This window comes from Sitophilus oryzae, unplaced genomic scaffold, assembly GCF_002938485.1.
Source record: "Sitophilus oryzae breed Bouriz unplaced genomic scaffold, Soryzae_2.0 scaffold_177_pilon_pilon, whole genome shotgun sequence".
In the NCBI taxonomy this organism is placed as follows: domain Eukaryota; kingdom Metazoa; phylum Arthropoda; class Insecta; order Coleoptera; family Curculionidae; genus Sitophilus; species Sitophilus oryzae.
Genome location: NW_022146479.1, coordinates 1688521 through 1715822, shown reverse-complemented (window position 1 = coordinate 1715822; position 27302 = coordinate 1688521). Strand labels below are relative to the sequence as shown.

General features: G+C 32.9%; 1 protein-coding gene across 1 annotated transcript in view; it reads right to left on the bottom strand.

The window, feature by feature from the left end:
- LOC115882512 (neurogenic locus Notch protein) overlaps positions 1-27302 on the bottom strand; it is a 249523-nt gene that overhangs the window by 81021 nt on the left and 141200 nt on the right. Inside the window, exon 5 of the mRNA XM_030900608.1 lies at positions 5915-6048. Within this exon, the coding sequence (XP_030756468.1) occupies positions 5915-6048 (134 nt within the window). The remainder of the gene's footprint in view (positions 1-5914; positions 6049-27302) is intronic.

Here is a 27302-nt window from a genome sequence, read left to right as displayed (position 1 = left end):
GTCAATAAAACTCATTCGCAACAACTAAACTTTTGACTTTGTTGTACTTTTGTCCTTACGGTGTAGACAATTTGTCTCAAGTTTGTCTGAGTTTAAATATCTTTGGTTGTTCTAGAGTTTCCGAATCTGCGTTTGCCGTTGTTCTTAGCTTTAATCTACTGAGGTGTTCATTGAGTAAACAGTGCTCTGTTAAAAACCCCGTGACAATTCGAAGATTGTTCTTACTTAAATCAAGAAAAATCTTTGATCTGTCTCGGTCGTAAGTTCGGAGAAATTTCTTCGAGTGTCTTAAGACTTTTGAAGGATTCCCATTCCAGGTTACGGATGGAGTCTTCCAGGATCTTAAGTTCTGCTTTTATTGTTTTATCTCTTGGTGTGTGCTTTTTGTATTCGTTAAGTCGAAGATTTAAAGAAAAGGGGGTAAGGCAAGGGTCTATCTCCAAGGCAGTATTCTGTCTCCAATATTGTTTAACTTATATAGATATTCTGTGCTTATATGTTGAAAGGGCATTCACTGAGTCAATCTCCGACAGTCCCATTGGTTTTAAAATAAATGGCATTCCAATTAATAATATCCGATATGCGGATGACACAGTGATATTGGCAGACAATGCAAATCATCTCCAAATCCGTCTAAATAACGTTAACAATGAAAGCACATAAGGTTTAAACATTAATACTAGAAAAATCAAATTTATGGCTGTTAGCAGAAACAACATTCCGAACACAAGAATTTACTTAAATGAAGAGGTCATCAAGCAGGTCACACAGTTTAAATACTTGGGATATATGGTTAACCAAACGTGGGATCCAGATCAGGAAGTCAAATGCAGGATCGAACAAGCAAGGACAACTTTTCTAAAACTTCGAAGGTTTCTCACAGATAGGAACTTAAACTTCGGTCTTAGATACAGAATAGTGAAGTGCTATGTCTGGTCCGTTTTGTTATATGGTGTGGAAGCATGGACACTGAAGGTAGCAACAATAAACAGAATTGAAGCTTTCGAAATGTGGACCCTACGACGAATGCTAAGAGTGTCCTGAGTCCTGAGTCGACCGTGTGAGGAATGAAGACACTCTCAGAAAAGCTGGTCTAGAAGAACGTGAACTCTTCGAAATCATGAAGAAGAGGAAAATAGGCCTATTTGGGGCACATGTTACGTTGAGAACACTATCACTTTCAGCGTCCAGGGTAAATCGAGGGGTCTTCGGGGTAAAATCGAGGGGGGCAAAAGAGGAATAGGCCGAAGGAAGCTATCCTGGCTGAGAAATATTCGTCATTTGACAGGCATACAGGACTTCCAAAAACCCCAAGTCGCTGCAGTTAATAGAACCGTCTGATGAGGAAGAAAAAGATGAACGCCTACGCAGGAATCTGCACAGCACCTTAAGAAGAAGAAGTCGAAGATTTAGAGGACGATTTGTCTCTCCAATATACGATTCACCTCATTCTGTTCGTTTTTCATCATATACTGTTCGCCTGATCTTTATTGATGTTCCTTTCGAATATGAAATCGTCAAGATCATAAACTTACGGACAAGATAGAGAGAGTTTGCTCTGAGAAGCTAATGCACCAGTAAAATTGTTTTGCATTTCGATTCTAGCAAAACTGGCTACCTTATTTGATGATCTACAGTCCTTTTTTTACCACTACATTTTGAATTACAATAATTCGATAGAGGCAAGTGAATGAATAGAGTAATATTCTAATTAATGATGGAAATAAACTAGTGAGTACTTTTTTCTGTGTGTACATCGTTTAGTATATCCCCGATATACGGATGTGTCCGTATCTTCGATATATTTATAGTATGAAGAAAGTGGAACGAAGCAAATATAACTCTTCCTTAATAAATCTCGCAAGATGGCGACGATCCGTAACGACCGAGCCCTGTTCGATGTCGCGGTCGGCGCTGTAATTGACAGATGGAGCCGTGTAGATGTCGCTGCCTGTCGTGACGTAAGTGACAGTTTAAGGGAGTTTTTTTCATACTGTATATAGTTAAGTGTCAATATAATGTCATAGATATTGAAGACTGTCTAGAGAACTGATGAGATCATTTAGTTTAACCAGTTTTGTAGTACCGTATGATCGAAAAAAACCGGCGTCTAGTTGACTTGGAAATGACGATCGATGACATTTCCCATATAAGTTTACATATAAAATGACAGCGATCTTCATTTCATAGCCATCGTTGACGTCGTTTTTATTCGATCATACGGTGCTTTATATATTCGATATCAATTAAATTTTTAGTTACGTAATCGAGGATCGAGGGCGCGATTTTTAAATTCATTGTTGCCAACCATGGACATATTCGGCGTTGGACTGATTCAGGTCGGTAGCTCTGCTGTAAAAACTGTCAAGTTGCCACAATTATTTATTTATTTCCTGACATTGTCATTCGTTTTGACATTTTAGTTTTGTATTATGAGTTTTTGATTTAAACGAATTGTGTTGTGATACTTTAAGCTTAAAAAATTTTACTACCAGATCTGGCAGTTCGGACATTGTGCTTTTTAGAACCTCTTCTAGTGCAAAGTGTACAAGATAGCTTAATAGCCGTAAAAAACTCATCGCAACTTTATTAGAATATTTTGAACGGGAAAGCGGTAGTAATGACCCTTTATATCCCTTAAGTGTTGTTAAGGAGGTGAGTTTTGTTGATGTAAATAATAACTGTTTAGTTGGTTTGGTTTAAAAATAACAGTGGCGGACTAAGGGGAGAGGGGGGGGGACGGAAGGGGCGATCCGGCCCGGGCCCCGTCTTCTAGGGGGCCTCCGAATGTTAATAAGTATTTTTTTTATTCAACTGGCAAACAAGGCCAATATGTGTTATAAAGTAGTTATACAGCAGTAGTTATAAAGCAGTTTGTAGGTGGAATATGCAAACATGACATTCGGACAATTTAATTTTTGACATAGATAGCCACATGTCAGCACAATATTTTTTCTACTCGTAATAAATTCCTTGAAATAATAATTTCTGAATATTTTTTAAAACGTAACTCGCTATGGAAAAAAATATTGTTTTATACACGACGATAAGCTAGGTTGAATATTTTTTGGGGGAAAAGAGAGACAAAATTTGACCCCAAATCTTACGATCTCTCATCATCACGACACGACGACGTAGATCCCTGTATTACCGTCCTGAATCGCTGGACTGTGAAGATGCCCGCCATTCGCCATGTCAATAAATTTGCCGATAAAAAAATCGATTGTACTAACGGAACGGTACACGATCGCGTTTATTTTAAATCCAGGGTTGGGTCAACGGTAATTTATTCAATTTATTACTTATTAGTTCACTACCGTAACAAATTGTTTTCGCTATGCGTAGAAAATACTTAATTTTCTATACATTGTATTTAGAGTTTCCGTACGTCGCACAGTAGGCAATATGTCCAAACCAAGTTGCAAAAAATAACATCCACAGTTAGCATTTATGGCAATAACATTAGATTGGAACATATTAGTTAAGAGGAAACCACATAAAACTAACAAAAAAACATATTCGGAATCTCTTTCGAGGGGCTGTAAAACGAACTTTGCGCAAAACCTACATTTTCAGTTAATTTGTGTCCAATAACTGCCTTTTTTCTACAATTTTTTAAATAGTAGGCGTTGCATTCAAGTGACACAGTATTATAACAATTGAATCGGACGACCTTAGCTTGCTGTCAATAATTATTGTGAAATTGTCATAATGTGTTTTACGTAGATTCCCGGTTGCGGTAAATTTAATGTCAAGGTAAGTAAAAAAGGATCTTTTATTTTGATTTTTTGGATAAAAACTAGGTAAAGGTCAAAGTAGAACATAATCATTTAAGGTTTTTATGATAGTGGCATATATTCTATCTTAGAAAAGTTAAGTCAAAAAAATCGCGAAAAATCGCAACTTTAAACTTATTGGAAGCGTATGTCTCCATGCGTATGTGTATAGTAAGATCCTTTATATGGATACTTCTCATAAATTAATTGTTACAGTAGCTAGAGAAGAACTTGAAATATAAAGTTACGTAATTTTTCTCAAGATTTCCGAAGAGGTATGTCATAAATGTCAAATGACATTTTTTGACAAATTGACAAATTTTGACAGTAACTAATTTTTAAAATTAAATGAAATGGATTTTTCTTTCAGATTTAAAAATGTGCACTTCGTGACCATTGCTTCCAGCTGTTATAAAACAAAATATCAGTAAATAGTAGGTGGTAAAATAAAATTTAGATATTTTTAATAGGTATAAGTTCTGTTATTTTCGAAATCGTCATTGTTTAAGTCTCAGAATATTGTTACTTATTTAAAATATAATAATAAAATATTGTTCACATATTGTCTGGTATTATTAGAGACCCAACTTATTCAAATGACAAACAATCTTGAATAAAAGTTCGATTGGATTAGTATACTTAGGGTTTCCTTTTATACATTGACACCCCCTTTATCTTTTTTATTTGACGTTTCCGAAAACTGTCTCAAATGAAAGTGGTTTTGAATAAATTTGCCAAAAAATCTATTTCGCATATCCAAAGTGCTTCAAAAAATCTGGGCGTGGTTCAACTATCTTATTTCAAATTAGGTATAGGATATGCTACATAAAAGTAGTTAGGATTTTTAGAAGAAAATAAAAAAAAATAAATAAAAAATTGGGTACTAATTTGGAATAAGAAAGTTGGGCCACGCACAGGATTTCTAAGGCACCCGGTATATGCAAAGAAGACTGTTTTGAAAAATGTATTCCAGACCATTAAACTTTTATTCAAGACACTTTTTTCGAAAACGTCGAATAAAAAGATACAGAGGATGTCAATATATATACCTAACCTAACAAACCCTGTATATGCCGGAGGAGTAATAATTGCTCAATATATGTCTGTTTCGTCTTGGCTCTGCCAAAAATCGTAAAATTTAATGAAATGTAAAATATTCTTACCGCATTTTGGTAGCTGTATTAGTCAAAAGATGATTTTTCCATTTTATGAATCCCCCCCACCACCCCCCCAGCCAATCTCAAGTCAGCCAAAACAAACTGGGTTCACGGGCTACTGGCATAGAATGTTTTTACCAAATTTGAATGAAATCGTACAATAAAAGAATTTTTGCAACATACTTCTGGATTTTTGCCCACTGTGCGTCGCGCCCGGATTAATAATAATAAAAATAAACACTTAATGATGCCAAAACGAAAGTGTGTAGTAATTAATGAAATGCTCAAAGTTCTCAGTACTGCTCACAAAGGCGAAAGAGCATACTTAATACACACAAACACCTTTCAAACTACTTTTAATTTCGCCTTTAAAATTTGTCTGCCTGTCCAACGGGTCAGGTAAGAATATCATCGCAGACGACATCCAAGCAATGACAGAAAATACAATTTACCTGTGAATTAAAACGACAGACCAACAACCCTAACTGTTAGGTATTCTCTTGTTAAACAAACTTAACATAAATAAATTCATAATTTATTTTTGTATGGAAACTCTAATTGTAATACTATTTTATTATTGCTTCTGATCATAAGTTAGAATATTAAACTGTAAATATAAATGATAAAAATCAAAAATGGATCTATTATTTTTATTATTTAAGTTCATCATTACTTGATACCGGTTTTATCCTTAATACTTATTATGAAAAATGATTTTCATCTTCTATCTAAACGAATTAAATTAGTTTTTGTTTGTATTTAGTCAAGCTTTCTCCTTAATTATTTTATTTATTTTTTGTTCACTTCCACTTTAATTGGACTTATATTTAATAGAAATCTTATTAAATATAGAACATTTTTTGCTATGCTAGTTTCTTCAATTATTATTATTAATAAATGTGAAAACGGGCAATAATCTCAGAGAACCCTGTATAACATTGAGTGAAATAAACAAATTAATTGTATTTATTGAAGACTTACCTGAAGGGCAATCACAGGTGTAAGTGTGTTTTTCTCCCGATCTGCAAGTACCACCGTTGGCACAAGGACTTGGGTCACACGGTATATACTCGCTTTCACAATTCTGACCTGTATATCCTTCACTACATGTACATCTGAAAGTAAAGAAAATTAAATTAACACTTGTCTATATATTGTTTCTGTAAGTAAAAGAAATACATCTGATAATTTGGTAAATAACGTAAATTCTAGTACCTATGGTAATCGCAAAACATTTTCCGATGCACGTCATCAATCAGTGACATTGACATTAAAGTCTATAAACCTGACTAAATGAAATTTTGGCAAAAATGTTTAAATTTGTTGTATAATTTAATATACCGAGCAGGTCCTCATTTTACTTTATAGAGCAAATGAGTGTAACAGATATTTTATTTAGATTAAAGCTGCAAAAATTAGTTTAAACCGAATTTTATTATCGCTATGTTGGTCACATTACGCCGTGTTCAGCAATGTTGTCTTTTATTATTTGAATATTATCCTAATGTCAGTCATTATTTTGTATAATATCGTGTTGTTGTTGAATCTTTGCATTTCTCGTTTTTTTTTCTAAATTTATAGTCTTTTTTTTTAAGTTGCACTTTTAAGCACAAACGGTTCTTTTAAGAACTAAGTTTTCAAGTTTTTATATTGCATTTCTTGAAATTGTGTGTTGAAAATATGGCAAAACATTTAAAGAGTCAACGCAAAGAGCTTGTAGCTTCCCTGTTTTTTTAAAACTATTTTGAACGAGAAACTATTTTGTCTTTTATTACCCCTGATTGCAGTCAGAAAAGTAAGTTTGATTGATAAGCACATTATACCACTTTCAAAGTTAGTTTTTATTAAATTCTGTGATTATTAGTTTCTGCATTAATAGCACCCTCTTACTTGTTATTACCACTCATGGTGTTGTAAAATGTACATCAATAAATAAATAAATAAATAAATAACCCATAATAACGCTTAGAATAATCTTCATAATGGACTAGTTTTTGCCAATATGTATAAGTAAAATAATCTGTAAAATAAATAGATCAATTAATTACTAAAATATAAGTTATTAAATGAAAAATAAAACGTAAAACTCGTTAAAAAAATGATATAATAAATATATTGTTTGTCAATTTTAATTTAAGATCATCTCATAAATCCATCACAATCTGGCAGCGCTGTCGCCATCGCTTGTCACTCAAAGTTGATCACGTGCATCGGAAATTATTTTGCGATTACATACACGGGTTTATGTACCTATAAACCCGTGTATGTAATCGCAAAATAATTTCCATATTTAATAATCCATATTTTTCAAAAAACCTTGTCACCCTCTATATATTTTCAAAAAAATGAAAAAATAAAGAAACTTTATTGTTTTTCTGAAACAAAAAGTTGAGTATATTTAATGAACCATCTTTGTCTGCTTTTTTGCGTCTTCTACGTCAAAGCTCGCAAAAAGGGCACCGTCTTGTCCATCTAAAAGGACGGGCCGCAGTCAAAGCACACTCGGGCATACATGGTCGCTTAAGGCCCTTTTTTTCACCGGCAATAAAATACCGAAAGTAAGATAGACAGCGGCGGCGCGGTATAAAAACAACAGGACAACAGAGGAGATAAAAATAAAGAAAAAGTCCAAAAGCAGAGAGGTAAATTGGCGATTCTCTCTGTGTGCCACGGAGCCCCATCTCTTTTCCATTCCCGGCCCCTGGAGGCATTATGCAGGCGATCTCAGTGCAATGTTGCCAAGTTGAAGTAATATACCAATCTTCAAGGATAAAAAAATACATCTTCGTTTTTCAACGATATCATTACTATACAGGGTGGTCCGAATTCTATTCAAGAAACTTCAGCAGCATATTCTGCAGATAAAAATAAGTAAAAAAGTTCGTATAAATTATGTTTAAATTTGCTTAGTATCGGAGATACAGGGTGTGGGATTTTCGATTTTTTCCAAATAATTTCTGAATTAACGTCGATATTTGGACAAAAATGTGTGTCTGGAAGTTTTTTGACATGAGAAATTTGATTTTAATGTCAATATGACTCGTACTTGTAAAGGGCGCCACCTACATATTTTTTAACTGGTTTGAAGAGTAATAACTTTTCGTCCGTACCTGTATAAAACTACTGAGCAAAAAATATCCATTTACGACGTTTTTTACGTAAAAAAAGTATCTTGGTAAAAATCGCTACGAGTAATGGTTCTCGAGATATTTAGAATCGAAATTAGCAATACCTGTCATCATTGACATAAATTAAACATGTTGACTAAATAGTTATTAGACTGAAATCATAAATTTGAAATGTTTTTGTACCAAATGTTCAACAAAAACTGTTTTATCATCATTTTTTCGAAGAAAAATTTATGATTAATTTAAAAGAAAAGTCACAAATTTAATATTTGAGTCAAATAACTATATCAACAAGTTTATTTTTTGTCAATAATGACATATATTGACTATTTCCATTCTAAATATCTTGAGAACGATTGTTCGAAGCGATTTTTACCAAGAGACATTTTTTATGTAAAAAGTCACGGAAATGTACATTTTTTCACTCAATAGTTGTATACGGGTACGGACAAAAAGTTATTACTCTTCAAAACAGTTAAAACACATGTAGGTTGCGCCCCCCACAAATAGGAGCCAGATTGACCTCAAAATCAAATTTCTCATGTCAAAAAATTCCCAAACACCAATTTTCATCCAAATATTGACGTTACATTAAAAATTATTTGAAACAAATCGGAATAAAAATGAAACTTAAAACATGGAGTTACCGGTTTACCGATATTTACCGGTAATGCAACCCCTATATCTGGTGAACGATAAGCTGTAAAAATAAATAAATAGTTTTTATTTTTACTGAAGTTTCAATTTTCGACCGACAGCTAGTTTTAAGATCGATAACCCTCTATGTATCGATCTAGTTTAACCTTCTAAACTTGGCAACGTAGGTCTCTGCAGTACGGCCAGTACCTATATCAGAGCAAAGTGGGCGTGTGTGATGCAACGCAAACATATATCCTTTGCCTCTACCGCAATTAGTTCAGTGCTGCTTTCTAATACATTTCCTTTGTCTCGCGGTACCATAACAAAGCGTACCCGGTCGTACCATAAAACTCCCTCACAGTCTAATCGCAGTCTCTAACGACCATTCAGCGTCTTCGAGGAGCTGAGACTGTGACCGGTCCGCAGGACTCTATTGGGGCATTGTTCCCCTTACTTGGCTGGAAAAAATCCCCGTTGATTTTTGTTCGAAGAACGGCGATTATTCTTCGTATGTTGGCAGCACTGCTGGTGGTAGCCGGGTGCCATTTTCCTTTAAAGGATAACACGGTCTGTTATTGTCTTTAGGTAGATCGTGATTTAAGAGATCGTACTTTTTTTTCTCGTATCTACACTCAGATACCAAAAAAATGCAACGGAAAAAATTTTGGTCTAGTTTAAAATGTTATATTTTTTTATTTTTAGCCCTTCTTCTTTGATTTTTTAGCAAATTTTATATAAATAATTATATCAACTTTAATTCGTAAACTCAGTTTATTATAAACTTTAATACTTGATTTATTATACAGGGTTAATCGAACAATTGTTTTTTTACCCTATCTTTAAAACACCCTGTGTAATAATTTCGTGGACAAATTTTCCTAAAACATTATTTTTCGGTCAGAACCATGTCCCCTGAATATTTTGTTTTTTGACTCATATCAACACATGCCTTGATTAATTTTTAAGAGCAAAATGAACTTGCCACAAACATTTTGCAATTTTTTCAATTATCATTACTTTTTGATGTTATTCTTCATAATGATGAGAATGATGAGGTGGCTTTGGTGATCATTGTTGTGTACGATTGAATATGGTTCTTAGTATCGAAGATTATGCAAAAGTCATTGATCGTGTTGAAGATGACCGAAATTGTGAATATTTGGTTGGTCCTTGAAGAAGAATGGAAAAACATAACACAATTAATTTGCAGCCTAATTAACAGTATGAACCGACGTCACAGATAGTTATAGCAGCCGGGGGAGGCAATACAAAGTATTAGTGCCAAGTACACGAGTCGTCAGAGATATAAAATTGGATTACCAATAAAGAACGTGTTAATATTCAAGAAATACCAACAGACGATTAGAACACAAACCTGCGGATATTTGATACGTTTTTATTATTTTTATAAAAGAAGCGAATATTATTTTTTTTGTTCCACCGAAAATGACTACAACTTTTGATTTTTAAAGGCAGTGATAAATTTTGACTTATCTCCGTTTTATACATAATTTTTAAAATACTCTAATGTTAAAAATGGGTAGCAACCCAAAACTCTAGGTATACTCTGTTTTTTTTCTCAGGTAAGATTTCGACAGACGATGACAGAAGAAAAGCAGATGACGTCCCATACCAATCTATTTATTTTACTAAAAAAAGTTTCTAATAATTTTTAAGTTATCTATGGATGGGTTTAAATATAAATCCGTCATGCGTCGTGTCTTCTTGTTTTTAACCAGTTTTATTGGTTTATTTAAAAAATGACAGATCGTATTTCAATTTTATTGGTTTGACGGAACGATGAACGACAATCGGACGCTGATGCGTATGAACTCGCCTTTAGATTTTTGTCATTTTTGACGCTTGTCAAAGTCTTGCCAAATTATAGGTTATAATTTTGTGTCAACTTTTGTTAAATACCCTGCGTTTTGGAAGATGATGCATTTTGATTCGTATTATTACGTGTGTTTTGTGTCTTTTGAAGTCAAGTGGAGGAAAAATCGAGTGAAAATTAACTGTAGACCCAGAGCACAGTTTATGGTTAATACACGCTGCCCAGGCAGAAAGTCTTATACACCAATGAAGTTGCCACCGATAAAGTTTGTATAACATTTCGTCGTAGATAAGTGCATCTCGTATATAAGGATTCAAACTAAACACATACTAAAAACTGGAGTAGCTGTAAAATATCGACATCACACGATAGGTAAATAATGGATTTTAGTACTGCAGAAAAATAATGTCAAAAGGTACTGGTTTAAAAAAATTAAGATTAAAGTTAATTAATCAACCTTTAAGGTATAAAATTTGGTAGGTGTTATTATTAATAAAATAGTTTGTTGTATTTACCTATGTTGTTTTATTTATACCTGTGGAATATTACAAATTTGTATTTGTACATAAGTTATATTGATAAATATAATCATAAATGCGGGTAGTTTCATAAAGCTTGAAAGTAAATAATAGTTCTTTTTTATATTTTTTTGGTATGTAGTGTCTTGTTCTTGTGTGTTTTGTATTAACATATACCGTTTTTAATAAATAAAATAACTCGATTACATTTTTTCAGTTTTATACAGTTTTTTTCACAATATTTTGAAGTAATCACTTGTCATCTTGTCAATCAAATTTTAAATATATCGCTATGCGTTCCAGTTGTACCAACTTATTTGTTTGTATAATAAAATAAACTACTTTGAAATTAAAATGACAGACACATCTATCACTGTCAAGGATCTTCTCGTTGGACAGACTATATCGTTTAATTCTACTCTATTCATTTATTCTATTATGTTTATAGTAAATGTTATATGTATAATGTTTATAGTAAACGATGTGGTATATAAATAAATAAATAAATTGCGCTTACTTCTTTGTAAACAAAAAGTTGTCTATTTCCTTGTTTTAAAAACCCTGTTAATAACTTGTGGACGTATACACAAATGCAAGAAGTTTTCCTGTAGAAATCAAGATTTAGCTAAAACATTTCTTCTATCCAACTCGAATAGTTACCCGGTAATAATTCAATGTTCTTGTATCTTATCTCGTTGACTCTTAGCAAAAACAGAAGGCCAAAAAACGATACAGAGACCACGACTCTAGTAGGTACCTGTAACTAGGGATGGTTCGATACGAATAAAAACAAGTATCGATACTTCTATTTGTTTTATTTCTTCATGTGTTTATAAGTTCATAGTAATTTTAACTACATACGCAATAAATGAATGAAAATTAATATTTAATTATTGTTCATTCTCCATCTCCGATATCAGTCGTACCAGAGTTTATGTCTCAGTGACGAAGTGTTCTGCTGTTTCCCCATTTTCCCCAAAAACTCTGCAATCGCCGTTGTTTCTTAGCTTCAATCTACTGATGTGTTCATTGAAGTGATCATTGAGATGATCACAGCGTAGGGTTGCCAAACGTCCTCTATTCCAGAGGAAAGTCCTCTTTTTGATCTCACTGTCTTCTTTTCTCCCGCGTATTGAAAAAGTCCTCTTGTTTACATACCAAACTCAAAATCTAAAAAATATTCGTCTATTGCCTTAATGCTTGAAAAATTGTTAATCTGTGTCTTTTGCTACTCCCACTCGTTTGTACAGAAAAGAAAATAAAGAAATATTTATAAAAAAAAGTTTTCTTGAAAATGGTTTTGAGTTAACATTTTTAAGAAAGTAAGAAAGGCAGGAAATAAACAACCTTTTATTTTAAATATATATATATATATATATATATATATATATATATATATATATATATATATATATATATATATATATATATATATATATAACCAGAAATTTTGAATTGGGGAGTAACGGCCTTGTCGTAAGGGCAAAATTTAATGAAAACTCATTTATTACTACTGCCAAGCTTTCGAAAAGTCTTTATTTTCTTCTTCAAGGCTACAATATGGAGACAGATATTAACTTTAAGTTGAAATACATATTAATAAAAAATATATTACCTTGTGTGCAATGCGAGTTTGAAAAGAAAAAATCGTATAGCTATCTTTACACAACAGAAAAACCTCTAGTATTACATGCAGTCTAGATGGACACTTTTAAAATAGTTTTCTTCTACTTTCATCTTATAAGAAGAAATGTAACTGTTACTTTTGATTTAATTTTGTTGACCAGAGAGAAGGATGGCCGTGACCAACCACCATCTTGCAGTAACTGTCGTATGTTAAAAACGCGGGAAACGTCAAATTGTCGTTTTTGCTGGTTAAGTAGGAACTCTGTTATTGTAAGGCAGTGCCTCGATCTCTGTCCACTAGATGGCGTTACTCTCGGCTTGAGATTCAAATTCAAAATTTATTTCAAAATTATTAATTAAATGCAAATACCGCTAGACAGCCCTGATTGGTAGACAAACCGTTGTTATGTAACCATTGATACAAGGTTAAGGATGACATTGGCAAACTGCATCTATTTACCACTGTCAACCTCAAGTTGTTACAACACTTGGTTATTTTTTGCCTCCCTGTCAAGCTGTCACCTTGAACAGGTCACGTCAGTAACCAGCTTTCACCTTTCTGAAAAATGTAATCAATGACACCCACGCAAATCCACCAATAAGTACCGCCAGTAATAAAAGTCAAAATTCCAGACTAGAATTAAAAAAAGAAAAAACATTAACCATCAGACCACCTCGACAAACGAACAGTTCTCACCTTGCAAATCACTCATAATATTAAGAATGACATTGACAAAATGCCACAAATTTTGTCACTGTCAGTCTCAAGTAGTTATGTTATTGGTTTTTTTCTGTGCTGCAACGAAACTGTCACTTTCGTATGAAACACATCTGTCACCACAAATTCATTATGTTATGTAACTATTAGTTAGGTCATTCACAACATGCTCGTCAATCAAAATAGCCTGTGTTTAAATTCAAAGTTTAAAATATAAAAATATAGAATTTTAGAACCATGCAAAAATTCAATTACAGTCTAAGTGCGTAACTATATCTTAGTACCCAAAAAGAGATGAAAAATTATTATGTGCAGAAAACTTATCACCATCCAGAAAGTGTACAGGAAAGAAACAATAATTTTTTAATTATAAACCTTGGAAATGTTATGATGTTTAGTTTATTGATTTACTAATTTAATCTAAATTAGTGCTTTCATTATTATCGTCTTTTTTATCTAGGGACAGTAAATGAGAATAAATGGTGGTGATTTCATTAATGTTAGTTTTTTTATTTAGAGTGTTATTATTATTGTGAGTTTCCACCATTTCCATGAACAACCTTTTAGACAATGTTCGTTCTGTGCACACTACATTGACATCTGAAAATTCTGGGAAATGACCTGTATCTACAAAATGCTCAGATAAAGCGCATGAACGTTTAGACAACCTGCAGTCACTTTTATGCGACGTTATTCTATCCTTCAGAACCCTTGCTGTTTGGCCGATATAGATCTGTTCGCAAAAGAACCAGGAATACTGTATACAACCCCTGATTTTTTTAAAATTGGATCCTTGTCCTTGATACTGCTATATAGATTTCCTATCTTTTTTGAGAAATTATTTACTATTTTAATGCTCGGTTCGTCTCTGAACACCTTGGCAAGCTTAAGTGAAACTGTTTTAATTAATGGAAGTGAAAAGCTGTAAACATTTTTTATTATTGTTTAGTTTGTTTAGTGTCTTGTCAATATGGGCAGACTATTATGTGTATTGTTGTGAATTGTACCCAGAGTATTAGGATAAGGTATACAGGATGAGTCTTGAATAAGTGCAAATATTTTCAGGGTTGGTAGATCTCGATAAAAGAAACATATTTTTCAGATAAGTCCAAAATAACCGAGTTATTTAAGTTTGAAAATTTAAAAAAAAATATTTTTTTTGAAAAAATTTTGAGACCAACGGATTTTTTTCTATATTTGCATCCCTTTTATTGCCCGTAACCATAAAGTAACCTTTTAAGCCGTAACTATGGTAATATCTGAGATTAAGAAATTATACCTTGGGAAAATTTGCGGTGAACACGCAGTTCTAAAAAGTTTTCGAAAAATATACAGGGAAATTTAAACATCTTTTTTTAGCGAAAAAAAAACTCATAGACGTGTTCCTGAGGTTGAAATATACGTCCCCTGAAAATATTTGCACTTATTTAAGACTCACCCTCATCCTGTATAATTACTGACAGAAAAACCTTTTAGCTGAAAATAGCCTTGATAAAGACGAAAATACATATCGAAACGTTGGGAATTTTTTAAATAAAAGATTGTTTATGTCTTGGTCCTAAACCTGCGAACGTCATTTCATACATAACATATAAGGACGCAAATCTGTCAATATCGATACTTTGTTGATATCCGAATCATCCCTACTTATATTATCTCTGGTTTCACCAGGTAGTGCTTTTACGTCGAAATAAAGAAATCTAGAAACGGAATCGTGAATAAGCCCGGCTATTTACAATGTTTTTATCTGCATTTGGTCCCTGCAGAGCACTCGCTAGCTCCCTATTTACGGCCGTACATTTTATCATTTGTACCTAAAGCCCATTCAAATGATCCCATCTCTCGGGCCGTGTCCTGCGGTACTACACACACACAGAAAGAGGTACCACCGGCCGGTGCGGTATATACGGCGATATTATCGCTTTTGTTTTATTCACTCAAGAGTACTGTTGAATCGCTTATACATGCGTATATATTTCTTTATTCGGTGGCATTTCGCGAGGCCTTTTTATTGCCAACAGTTAAAAATAAATCGGTACGGCTTTTCTTGTTTGTTTACCTTGTCTTCTAACGTTTTTTTTCCGTGTTGAGAGACGTGTTTCAAGAGATCGGTATAAAAAGCTATAAGATAGTCGGGTTGGATCATTTTTTTTAATTAATTAACACTATCTTTTCCTCTTTTATGAAGACCCTAGAAGAACACCAATGATGTTTAATCTGGAAAAATGTATTATATTAAGTTTGTGGTCAAAATCAAACTTAAATATAAACAACGGTTTGTTTTAATTTTTCTCGTGTATCTGGTCTAAACCAAAGTAGGCATGGGGTCACTTTGGCCAGACAGCCACTTCCGGTCCAGACACTTAATTCCAGGAACCCAATCAGATAAGAACATGTAAAATACGTTAATAATCTCTAATACGTCAATGTACAGGGTGTTCCACTAAGAATAGATCTCGGAAATTATTAGCCGTAGGGCCTACGGAAAAAAAATTATAACTAAAGGGTCTATAAGAAATTGCTGGAAATTATTTTCAAGTTTGTAAAACGGCCGCTAGAGGGCGCAACTGCTATGGAAAATAAGAAAATAGAATTTTTACAGTTTACAATGGGTACTAAAAATAATAGCTTCATAATCTTCAGTAAATTTTGGATTTTTTTTTGTTAGAACCATAACCTGCTAAAATAAAGTGGTGGAGGAAGGTTAGATCTATCTTTATTTAAATGTTAATAACTCCGGACTAGATTATCAGAATCCAACAAACGAAGGCTCGTTTAAAAGAGCGTTTCTTACTCTATATTATACCATAAAAATAATAATAATAAAGTTTTGAACATAGACGCTAGGGGGCGCTTTCTTACAACTTAACAAACAAGGCGCGTTTTTTTCAAAAAAATTAAACACGATAGTATATGTAATTTTAGCTGATAGTAAAGAGTAGTAAAAGCTTAAAAAATCAGCGAAAACCTCATCTTGATATCTTTTTTAATAAAATTATAATATAAATTAATTTAATTATTAATATAATAATTTAAGAAATACCAAAAAGTAAGCCCTTAATTACCTTATTTTTACAACACGGTATCAGTAGCAGTAGCCCTCTTGATTATGCCCATTCTAACAAAAAAAATAATAGAAACAGTTAGTTTATTTTAAAATCGACGATATACCAGGATACGATGAACCAAGATACGACGATATACCAGGATACGAAGAGTGAACAAGAAACGATGCCTCAGTGAAGTAATGGCAGGCTTTGGAAAAAAGTTGCTTTTGACGTAATAGTATAAACGTCAAATTGTTATTAGATCAACACATAGATAAATGAAACAAGTTTAGATTGGAAAGTGCCCATAAGGACAATGTAAACACTATTTGGCGCTATTCTTGCAACGGTCGCGACCCAAAACTTTTGAAAATTTCGGAGCGGTTCGGCTTTTTCCGGAATTATATCGCCAAATATTGTTTATTCAAATTTATTATTATTTTCGTTTGATTATAAATAAAAGACAGTGTGTTGCATACAAGAAACTTTATTTTATATAAGGACGCATGTATGAAATACCTATAAAACATTGGAAACCGACGTTATGCCACGATCCACGATGGTTTTTGCAGTTCACAGCACAGCTTTTTAAGTTTTTAATGCCACTTTTTCACAATTATCACCGGTTGGAGTAAATAAAACTTGAATTAAACTCACAAGATAGCAATTATTACTTTGAAAATGGACGCTATAAACACTTTTCGGAATTTCTTTAATGAGAGCGGTTTAGATTTTGAAAGATTATTATGATTTTTGAAGATTCTGACTTTGACAAGAGAAAATTATTTCTGTTTTTGTTTGCCGTTGTTCTTAGCGACCGCTATAGCAGCGCCAGATCGCGTATAACGGTCGCGACCCAAAATAATTTCGCGACCTAAAATTTTTACGGGCTTTCCAATCTAAACTTGTTGCTTTTATCTATGGATCAACATTTTGATAGTCTTAGCAGCGTTTTAAATGCCTTTATTATTTGAAGTAGTTAGTAAGTTGTGGTCCTGAAGCAAGCCTTCTTGACATTATTCTTAGACAGCATCAACATAACGAAAAAACTTTAATTTTTCTCTCTCTCCTGGACGAAGGTCCTGGACGTATAGCATATTAACTTCTCTCGAGGAAGCGACTACACTGTACTTAATGCCTATCTAAATCTGTTAGCGACATAATTTTAATCTCTATGTTCTTCAATTTATAGCAACTATAGTGTATACAACTTCTGGATTCAAAACCATCTCTTCTAGAGTGCTAGCTAAAATAAATTAAAATATTATAGCTAGTCCTTTTTGGATTTAATTAACCAAACTTGTATTTTATTTTACTCTTTTTCCGGTATCAGTCATATCAGTCCGTGAGATCAAGTATGAATCACCCTGTACAGTTTATCAAAAAATTGACGGTAGTTCACAAAGAACAGCTCGTTTCTCACAGGTTACAACTAAAATAATTATATTTACCTAGCTCTACAACCTTCTTTAAATCAAAACTACGTCACAAAATACAAAGACAGGGATATTGCGGCATTTTGTAACATCTACGTCGTTCTTCGTAACTATAATAATAAAACTAAAAACCGGAACTATTTCGGGGACCACTGCTGACCTCTGAGGTCATCGAAATGAAACGTCGTCGACCCCGTGGAGCTTTTTCGGGTGTATAGCAGGTCCCTCTCTAGAAAAACGAAACAAGTTTTTTATGGCCTTTATGACCGCTAGGACATTGTCAGGCATTCCCTATGTCATAAACTAGGCGTAGTACATTATTAGTTCTATGGGAGAAAAAAGAACTTTTATTACTAAGATATGTTTTCCGACATACGTAAACATACTGTACGTGATTAATTTTAGTTGGTATGTTGGTTTTATTTCAAAGTTTGACGATACTAAATGAAGTTTTAGTTCAAAATCTCACGTGTCTCAAACAGTGTGTATGATTTTTTAAAATTACTTAGACCCTAGGAAATTTATATGAACGGGTTGTGTGAAATACCCTGTATCATACAGATTATATATACAAGGTGAGTCTTAAATAAGTCCAAATATTTTTAGAGGTAGTATATTTCGACCCCAGAAACACGATTATCAATTTTTTGCGCGAATTTTTTTTTCAAATTTCGAATTTTTGAAGTGAAACTTCTTTACGCGCGTTGAGGGCAAAAAGGCCGTGACACACGGCCTTGAACGACGGCCGCAAGGCGCATGCGAGAGGGCTGTGACGCGCGAGTTAGTGACAGGAAAAGTGATGGCGGCAATGTTGCCACAGCTACCAGGGTTGATCTACCCCTTTGTAAAACAATTTAATCCCGTTATCTTGTGAAAATCTACACCGATGAAAATAAGCTTGTGGCAACACTGGATAACGATCTGTGCCATACGCGGCTAAGAAAATCACTATAATAAACTTGAAACTGTACCAACCTTGATTTCATGCATATTTTCATCGATAGGTTCGTAACTTCTGAATAAATGTCTAGGTAAAGCATCTAGCTCATTTGTCAGCTCAGAATTAGAATTTAGAGTAATGTAGAGTAATCCGGTAAATGACGGAGATAAACAATTGTGATTGATTAAAAAAAAAAATTTAAGATGAAACTTTTGTTAACAACATTCCGAGAATTTGAATCATAAAATAATAAGTATATTCGAATAACGAATTGAATAATGACAAGACAAGTGATATCTGTCTAAAAAACAGCTATTTAGAGTGACAATTTGGTTATATTAAATTTAGAGTGGCAATTTTAATTATGCAAAAGAAAAAGACTGTCAAGAAATATCAAAAGAATGAACCTGCGGTAATAAGAAGTTTTTTTTTTAATTTCCCCAAAAATGTTTTAAAAACGTAAACAGAAAATTTTCAACAATTATTTTGCTAAAAAAATCATGGGCATGTTTCTGGGGTCGAACTATACTACCAATTAAAATACTGGCGCTTATATAAGAAGCACCCTGTATAGATGCTGCAACGATTGGTGTAGCCTCAGCAAAAACCGTTCTATGAATATAAATATGGTTTATTCAAATTAAAAGGACGCAATCTAAGTTTAATTATCATATGCTAATTTATTAGTTAAGAGTGGGAAAAAATAAAGTCGGTTAATTCTCGCTGATATTGTGCCTCCTGTACAATCTTTAATTAGCAGGAAGACGGGAAAAACATGAATCTTAAATGACCCTTATTTGTTTTATATGGTGGGATACAGAAAATAGAACAAGTTATATATATATTTGTCTTAAAATTAAATGAAATAATGAGATAAAAATTCTTTTTCTCCTTAAGTTCATTTATATTTTTTTATTATTCTGTACATGGTTTGGTTTTTGTTTATTTGTTCTTGGTAGATATGATTTGTTTCTTCTTGGTATTTAGGATTTTTTTATATCTGAAATATTAAATTTTGGAACAGCAAAAATGGAATGTTACGTAGGAAACAGAAATATTACATATCTATCCTTCGTTCCTGGTCAATGCAATCCAATACCTTGCAGTTCTTCAGCAAGAGTCGTTTAGTTGGCTCTATATTTTAGCAGAATACGAGACTTCTTTACTACAAACAAAAGACTACATACATATACTGCATCTAAAGTTCTACTGTATTTCTAACAATGTATTAATGATGTTCGAATCGAAAAATCAGTGTCATCTACCGTATCATCGAAAAAAACGGCGTCCAGTTGACTTTGAAATGATGATCGATGACATCCCAATATAATCTATACTAACATATAAAATCCTTGAGTGACTGACATACTGATTAATCACGATCCTGCTCAAACCACACAACGTAAGAAGCTCATTTCATTTTGGCATACAGGTTGATTCTAGGGTGTAGAGGTTTGATAAGAAAGGATTTTTCGAAATTCCAGTTCCAAGAGGGCGAAACCAGCCCTCAAATATTACAATATTTTTAAAAAATCGCTTAAACACGTATATTTTATTTTGTTTTCTTACATATTTTAAGATTTTTCAAAAATGTATCCAGGGTGTTTCGAAAAATCTGGTCATTGATTAATCACGATCCTGTTTAAAGCGCTTGACGTAAAAAGCTGATTTTTGGAAAACGGATTGACTGTGGAGTGTAGAGGTTCGATAAGGAGGGGTTTCTCGAATCTCAAATTCCAAGAGGGTGAAAACGCTCCTCAAATATTACAATATTTGTTATTTAAAAAACGGTTAGTCTTTCGGGAAAACGCTTGGACCAGCATAATTTATTTGGTTTTTTTACATATTTTGAAATTTTTTAAAAAATCATACAGAGTGTTCCAAAAAGTTGGGTAATTTCTTAACCACGATTCTGCTTAAACTGCTTGACGTAAAAAGCTTATTTTTGGAAAACGGATTTTTCGAAATCCAACGAGATGAAACTACCCCTCAAACATTACCAAGTTATATAATAATATCGCCATATTGTTTTTTCTCATGCTGACATAAATGTGAGAAACTTTTATCCAGTTTGTATGTTAATGGAAATTCTTGCTTTGCTTTATCATCACCATTACAAATGATTAATTCGACGCGAACGAAGTCGCTGGTACACGCTATTTTACATATAAAATGACAGTGATCTTCATTTCAAAGCCATCGCAGACTCTGAAACGTTTTCTTTTCGATCATATTCTATTTGTTTGTATGTCTTTTTATGTCAACGAGAATTTTAGAAATGTTATAACCGTTTTTAAACAACAATAAAAACTAAATTAAATTCTTGATTTAATTAAAACGTAAATTTCTATTTCGACACAAAAAATGCCGACCGTTAGTGCTTGTAGTTACATCGAATGGGATGCCTTAGGGGTATCGAACAACATGATTTCCTTACGTTTAATGTGGAATAACAACTTTACGAGACAAGCTATGGGAAACGGACCAAAGAACTGATCTTAGAGTGGCAGTAAATTGTTGAAAGGCTAGTTAACGCGAATGTTTGGTTACTTTTTTGTATCAGAAAAGTCTTTGATTAATTTGAAATACTTTTAGAAACGTTTTATAGTGCTCTAATTCGACAAATAACTGATAAAAAATTAAGTGATTTTACTTGAACGTAAAGTTGATTAGAACGGTTAAACACCATAGATTGTAAAACAACAGTATTTTTGGATGTTATTTTTTTCTTGAAAAAGAAGTGGTCAGAAACTATTACTATTATAGAAATAGTAGAAAAATACATATACTTGGGACAACTAATACACAGCTCGGGACCTCCACTACCAGAAATAAACCGAAGAATTAAGTCAGCATGGAGTACTTATGGAAGAAAATCAATAATATTTAAATCTAGAATGCCGCTTTATCTAAAGAAGAAAACATTCGACAAATGTGTACTCCCAGTCATGACTTATGCATGCGAAACTTGGACACATTATAAGATAATCAGGTCGCACAACGCTCATTGGAACGAAATATGCTAGGAATAACCAAAAAAGACCGTAATAGAATAGAGTGGATACGACCAAAAGACCTAGGTAATAGATGTCATCCACAGAATCAAATCCCTCAAGTGGCAATGGACAGGACACCTGGCAAGAAGGACGGACAACAGATGGACCACAAAAATTACAGAATGGCACCCACGAGCAATTAAGAGACCTAGAAGAAGTCGAAATCTGAGATGGGACCATGATATTAGGAAATTAGCAGGGATAACTTGAGGCCGCATAGCCAACAATAGACAACAATGGGCCCAACTACAAAGAGAGTATCTAAATATGTGAGGGAGGCTACACCATAATTGGAAATGGTTTAATAAGCTATAAATGATGATGATATAGAACTACTTTTTGATTAATGAGGGTCAGTGAAGTTTGCCCCCCGACTAGAGGAAACTCAAAAATAGATATACCACTATTTTGCACACATTTTGCACAATTTTGCACACCATAAATTATATTTTGCACACTTACCTAAGAGAAACCAGAGCCGTTTTTAAACGGGGGCAAACTTGACCGTCCCCCCCCCTCCCCCTTCTGTTACGAAATTGATTTCTTTCTATGTACAGGGTGGGTCAAATTCGACGCTTTTAAATGGAAACACCCTTTTCTATAGGAGATAGACGAAAACTAATATCTGTGTCTGGAGCCCAATTTTTGTCAAAAACATGATGGTGAAAACCGCACATCGATATCTGTTACCGTTTCGGAGTTACGGGGTGTTTTTCAAAAATATGCATTTTTAACAAATCGCTGTAACTTTTTTGGTATGGAAAATTTTGTATTTTTATGAAAACATTTCCAAAGCACCTTTTACGTAGAATTTAATGGTTTAAGTATAATTTTTTAAAATTAATAATTTAAGAATTATCAACAGAAAATTTGATTTTTTATACGGGACACCCTGTATATTTTAATTAACTGAAAAGAATTTAAAATTACCTTTCCAAAAATATAGCACACTTGATATTTTGTTAAATCCCCTTCGAAATACAGAATTTTTAAAAGTTCGCCACTTTTAACTAGTAGGCTTTGGACCCCTCATTGATGATACGCCCTTAATGGAACTCGAAACCATATTTTTCCAGCAAGACGACGCACCGCCTCTGAACGCTGAAGTTATCAGCAAATTTCTACAGCCAATTTCAAGAATAATTGAATAGCTGACCAAGAACCCAGCCGTTGGTCGTCGAGGCCGCCTGATTTAGTGCCCATGAATCTTAACCTATGGATATATTTGCGGAAGAATAAAGGTTCCTTATTCTTCTGTATAATCTAGATAAGAATTAGAAATGCTTAGCAGTTATAAGAGGGTATCTTTCACCTCCACTTAGTTAATGAATTCCGCGAGAAATGTTCAAAAACTGCCCCGTCTGTCCGTAACAGAAGACGGTCGATATGTCGAACACCTGTAGCAAAATCTCATGTCCTGGTTTGCTATTTATTTTTATTGTTATTAGATATAGTTTAAATGTGTTGATGTCGGTTAAATATATTTTAAATTGTTATAAAATTCTGCATCTCTCATAGCAAATATTATTTTCGTTTTAATTGATGCTCATAGCTAGAATTTTTTTACATTACAGCCTGTGCCGTTCAAAGCCTACTTATTTAAAGCGGGCGAATTTTTATATACTCTATATCTCGAAGAGGAATCGAGCAAAATATCAAGTGTGTTATATTTTTGGAAAGGTAATTTTAAATTCTTTTCAATAAATTAAAAATATACAGGGTGTCTATACAGGGTGTGTATATAAAAAATCAATTTTTCTGTTGATAACTCTTAAATTATTAATTTTAAAAAAATATACTAAAACAATTAAATTCTACGTAAAAAGGTGCTTTGGAAATGTTTTCATAGAAATACAAAATTTTCCATAGCAAAAAAGTTACAGCGATTTGTTAAAAATGCACATTTTAGAAAAACACCCCGTAACTCCGAAACGGTAACAGATATTGATGTGCGGTTTTCACCATCATGTTTTTGATGAAAATTGATCTCCAGACACCGATATTAGTTTTCGTCTGTCTCCTATAGAAAAGGGTGTTTCCATTTAAAAGCGTCGAATTTGACCCACCCTGTACATCGATCCGGCTAATTTTGCACAATTTTGCACAATTTTGCACAATTTTGCACACCTATTTTTAAATTTTGCACACCCTCCTGACGAAAGTTATAAAGAGTTGAAAATTTGAAATTTCCCCCCCATAAATTGAATTTTGTTTATATCAAACGAATCGGATAATTTTGTACAATTTTGCACACCTGTTTTTGAATTTTGCACACCATCCTGATTAAAGTTAGAAGATAGCTGTGCAAAATTGTGCAAAATTAGCCGAATCGATGTACATAGAAATAAATCAATTTCGTAACAGATGGGGGGGGGAACGGTCAAGTTTGCCCCCCGTTAAAAAAAACGGCTCTGGTTTCTCTTAGGTAAGTGAGAAAAATATCATTTACGGTGTGCTAAATTGTGCAAAATGTGTGCAAAATAGTGGTATATCTATTTTTGAATTTCCTCTAGTACGGGGGGTAAACTTGACCGACCTGATTAATAGGTCCATTACTGTCTCGAGATTTTTGTTAATCTTTCGACTATAATGCAACACTTCTCTACTTGGTACCTACTATGTATTTTTTCCGAAAATTAATATACCTAAAATCGTAAGAACAAAGAAATAAAATATCAAAAACAGTCATCGATAGGTACAAACGAACAATGAGCAGAGACAATTTAAAATTCAAATTAAACAGGTGATGCATCTGCAGTTTCTCATAGCCTTCGTTCTGCAATATTGGGAGAAGAGATAAACATTTTTCTGTACAAATACGACTAAGCAGGTATTCATGTCTTATACCTTAAATGAGTTTTTGTGTAATCATGTTAGTATTGTCGTTCTAAGATCTATATAGGACTAAATTGTTTAAAACAGATGTTTGTATCGGTATTTTTTGAAGGTTCTTTTAATTTTACGCAATCATATTGTTAGTATTAGGTATATATTTTTTAATGGTTTTATATAGTTCACGTCAATAATTAAACTTTTAGTCACTTTTAGTCACGTACATCAACAAAACTCACCTTCTTAACATCACTTAAGGCACATAGAGGGATCATTACTACCGCTTTCCAGTTCAAAATATTCTGATAAGGTTACGATGAGTTTTTTGCAGTGCCTCTCATTGTACACTTATTCGCACTAAAAAAGGTTCTAAAAAGGACAATGTTCGACTGCGAGGTTTGCTAGTAAAAATGTTTAAGCTTAAAGTATCACAACACAATACAATTCATTTAAACCAAAAACTCGGAATATATAACTAAAGCGTCAAAACTAATGACAATGTCGGGATATAAATAAATAAATGCGTCAACTTGACGTTTTTTACAGCAGAGCTATCAACTGAATCCCCAACAGGAAATTTAAATTCCAGTTGGTCAGCCTGGCGCCGAATATGTCAATGGTTGGCAACAATGAATTTAAAAATCGCGCCCTCGATTATGTAACTAGAAGTTGAATTGGTATCGCTTATATAAATATCTCTTAAAATGTTATTTATATTGCCCCTATTTGTTAAAATCTCGAAAATTCACTTTCAAGTATAATTTAGAATGAGCAATTATTTAAGATCATTAATAGATAATTAAAATCATTATTAATGCTAATTAAATTAATACATTACACATATAAAATGATTAATTGCAAAAATAATATGATTATAAATACACCTTAATAAGAACTTTCATTAAACCTCTATATTTTTCACTTTGCGGTAATCAGTAAATAATAATTATCTGATACGTTATTTTATAACACAATCCATGTTTTCTAGTGATTTTATTGAAATATGAACCTCTCTTAATGATTGTAATTATATGTAGAATATTTATCTATTTCTTTCCAACAGTAAATAAAGGCCTCACCCATTATTAAGTATGTTTACACTGTCTTAATTCAATATAATTTTTAGTACTTTCTTGTATAATTTATAATTATTGTAAATAAGTTCATAAAATAGTGATGTCTGTTGTTTAAAAAACTCAGTTTTTAAAAAAGGCATCATTACTTATGAGTTTCTGTAGTTATTAGCGAAAAATTATAAGCTTAAAGCCGCCCCTACAAGTAAGGTTTTACCTGTCAGTCTTACATGTGCAGTTAAAACGTGTCAAGTAAAACTTTGTGTGTAGAGGACAAAAGAAATCGACGAAAAAAAGAGTTCGGCGAAACAAATGAGTAAACAAAGTGCTCGTTACATAATCAAAAAATTAAATAGACATATACTATGAGAGGATAAAATATAATTTGCATAATTAATGGTATACTTGTTTTAATCAACTCGTGATTAAATGTTTTATAAACATCAACAATTATAATTATTATGTACCTTCAAAAAATTTAGTTGTAGCCGAAATAGCCCCAATTATGACTCCACTAGCTAAACCGATGAGTAAAATTATACTCGCTACTGTAGTTGAACTCATCTAAAAAGTTTTTTTTAACTGGAATAATAAATTATAATACAAGTTAGACCTTCTGAAGATATCAAAATATTTACTTTTTTATTTTATTTTTAGAATTTTCACAAATTATACTTCCTAACACTTTTAGAATGATTAAATAATACATTTTTCGTATACTCGCTATTTCAACCCGTGTATTTGTATATACTACTCGTTTACGATATTCTCCGATAGTGGCAGCACCGGCGAAGAATGCACCAAGCTTATAAAGATTTGGCAAAACGCAAACATCAGATTTTCCTAAAAGACTACAAAACTTTTGAACCCAGATTGCTTCATGCAAAACAAAATCTACTTAAATTAAAATTAAAAGTTAGAATGATATAAATCCGGTAGAACTGGAACCTGGATGTAGGTCTAATCCATATCGTCTAAAACCAATCCATGCTTGTATATGAAAACGACAGTTGAATGGTGTAAACTTAACCAACCATTTATACCATTCCCGTCACACAATATATACCTTTGGCAAATTAAACAAGCGTAATTAATAGAAATCCGAGTGGAAGTGTGACAATTACTTTACACGGCTCAATTTACTTGTTTATAGTATTGACATTTATAAGCTGGCTAGGATCCGGGTTGAGAGCACAAATAAAAAAATACATATAGAGAAAATAGTGTGCTTGCGACCTTGCCTCCGGCTAAAGTGCAGAAAATGCAAAAGCCGAAGTCGTCTAGCTGATTGAATGTAAATATAGCATATATGAATACATGCATGTTGATTTCATTGAGCAAATAGGTATTCCGTTAACGCATTTATTTAGAATAAATACATTTTTGCAAGTCATTTAAAGTAATAATAATTAACATGGTTTTAATATTAATCTCCCAAAATACCCAAACTTTCATTTTTGTTTAAATCATCACATCGTTTTCAGCTTATTCAACCATTTCCAATTATGGTGTAGCCTCCCTC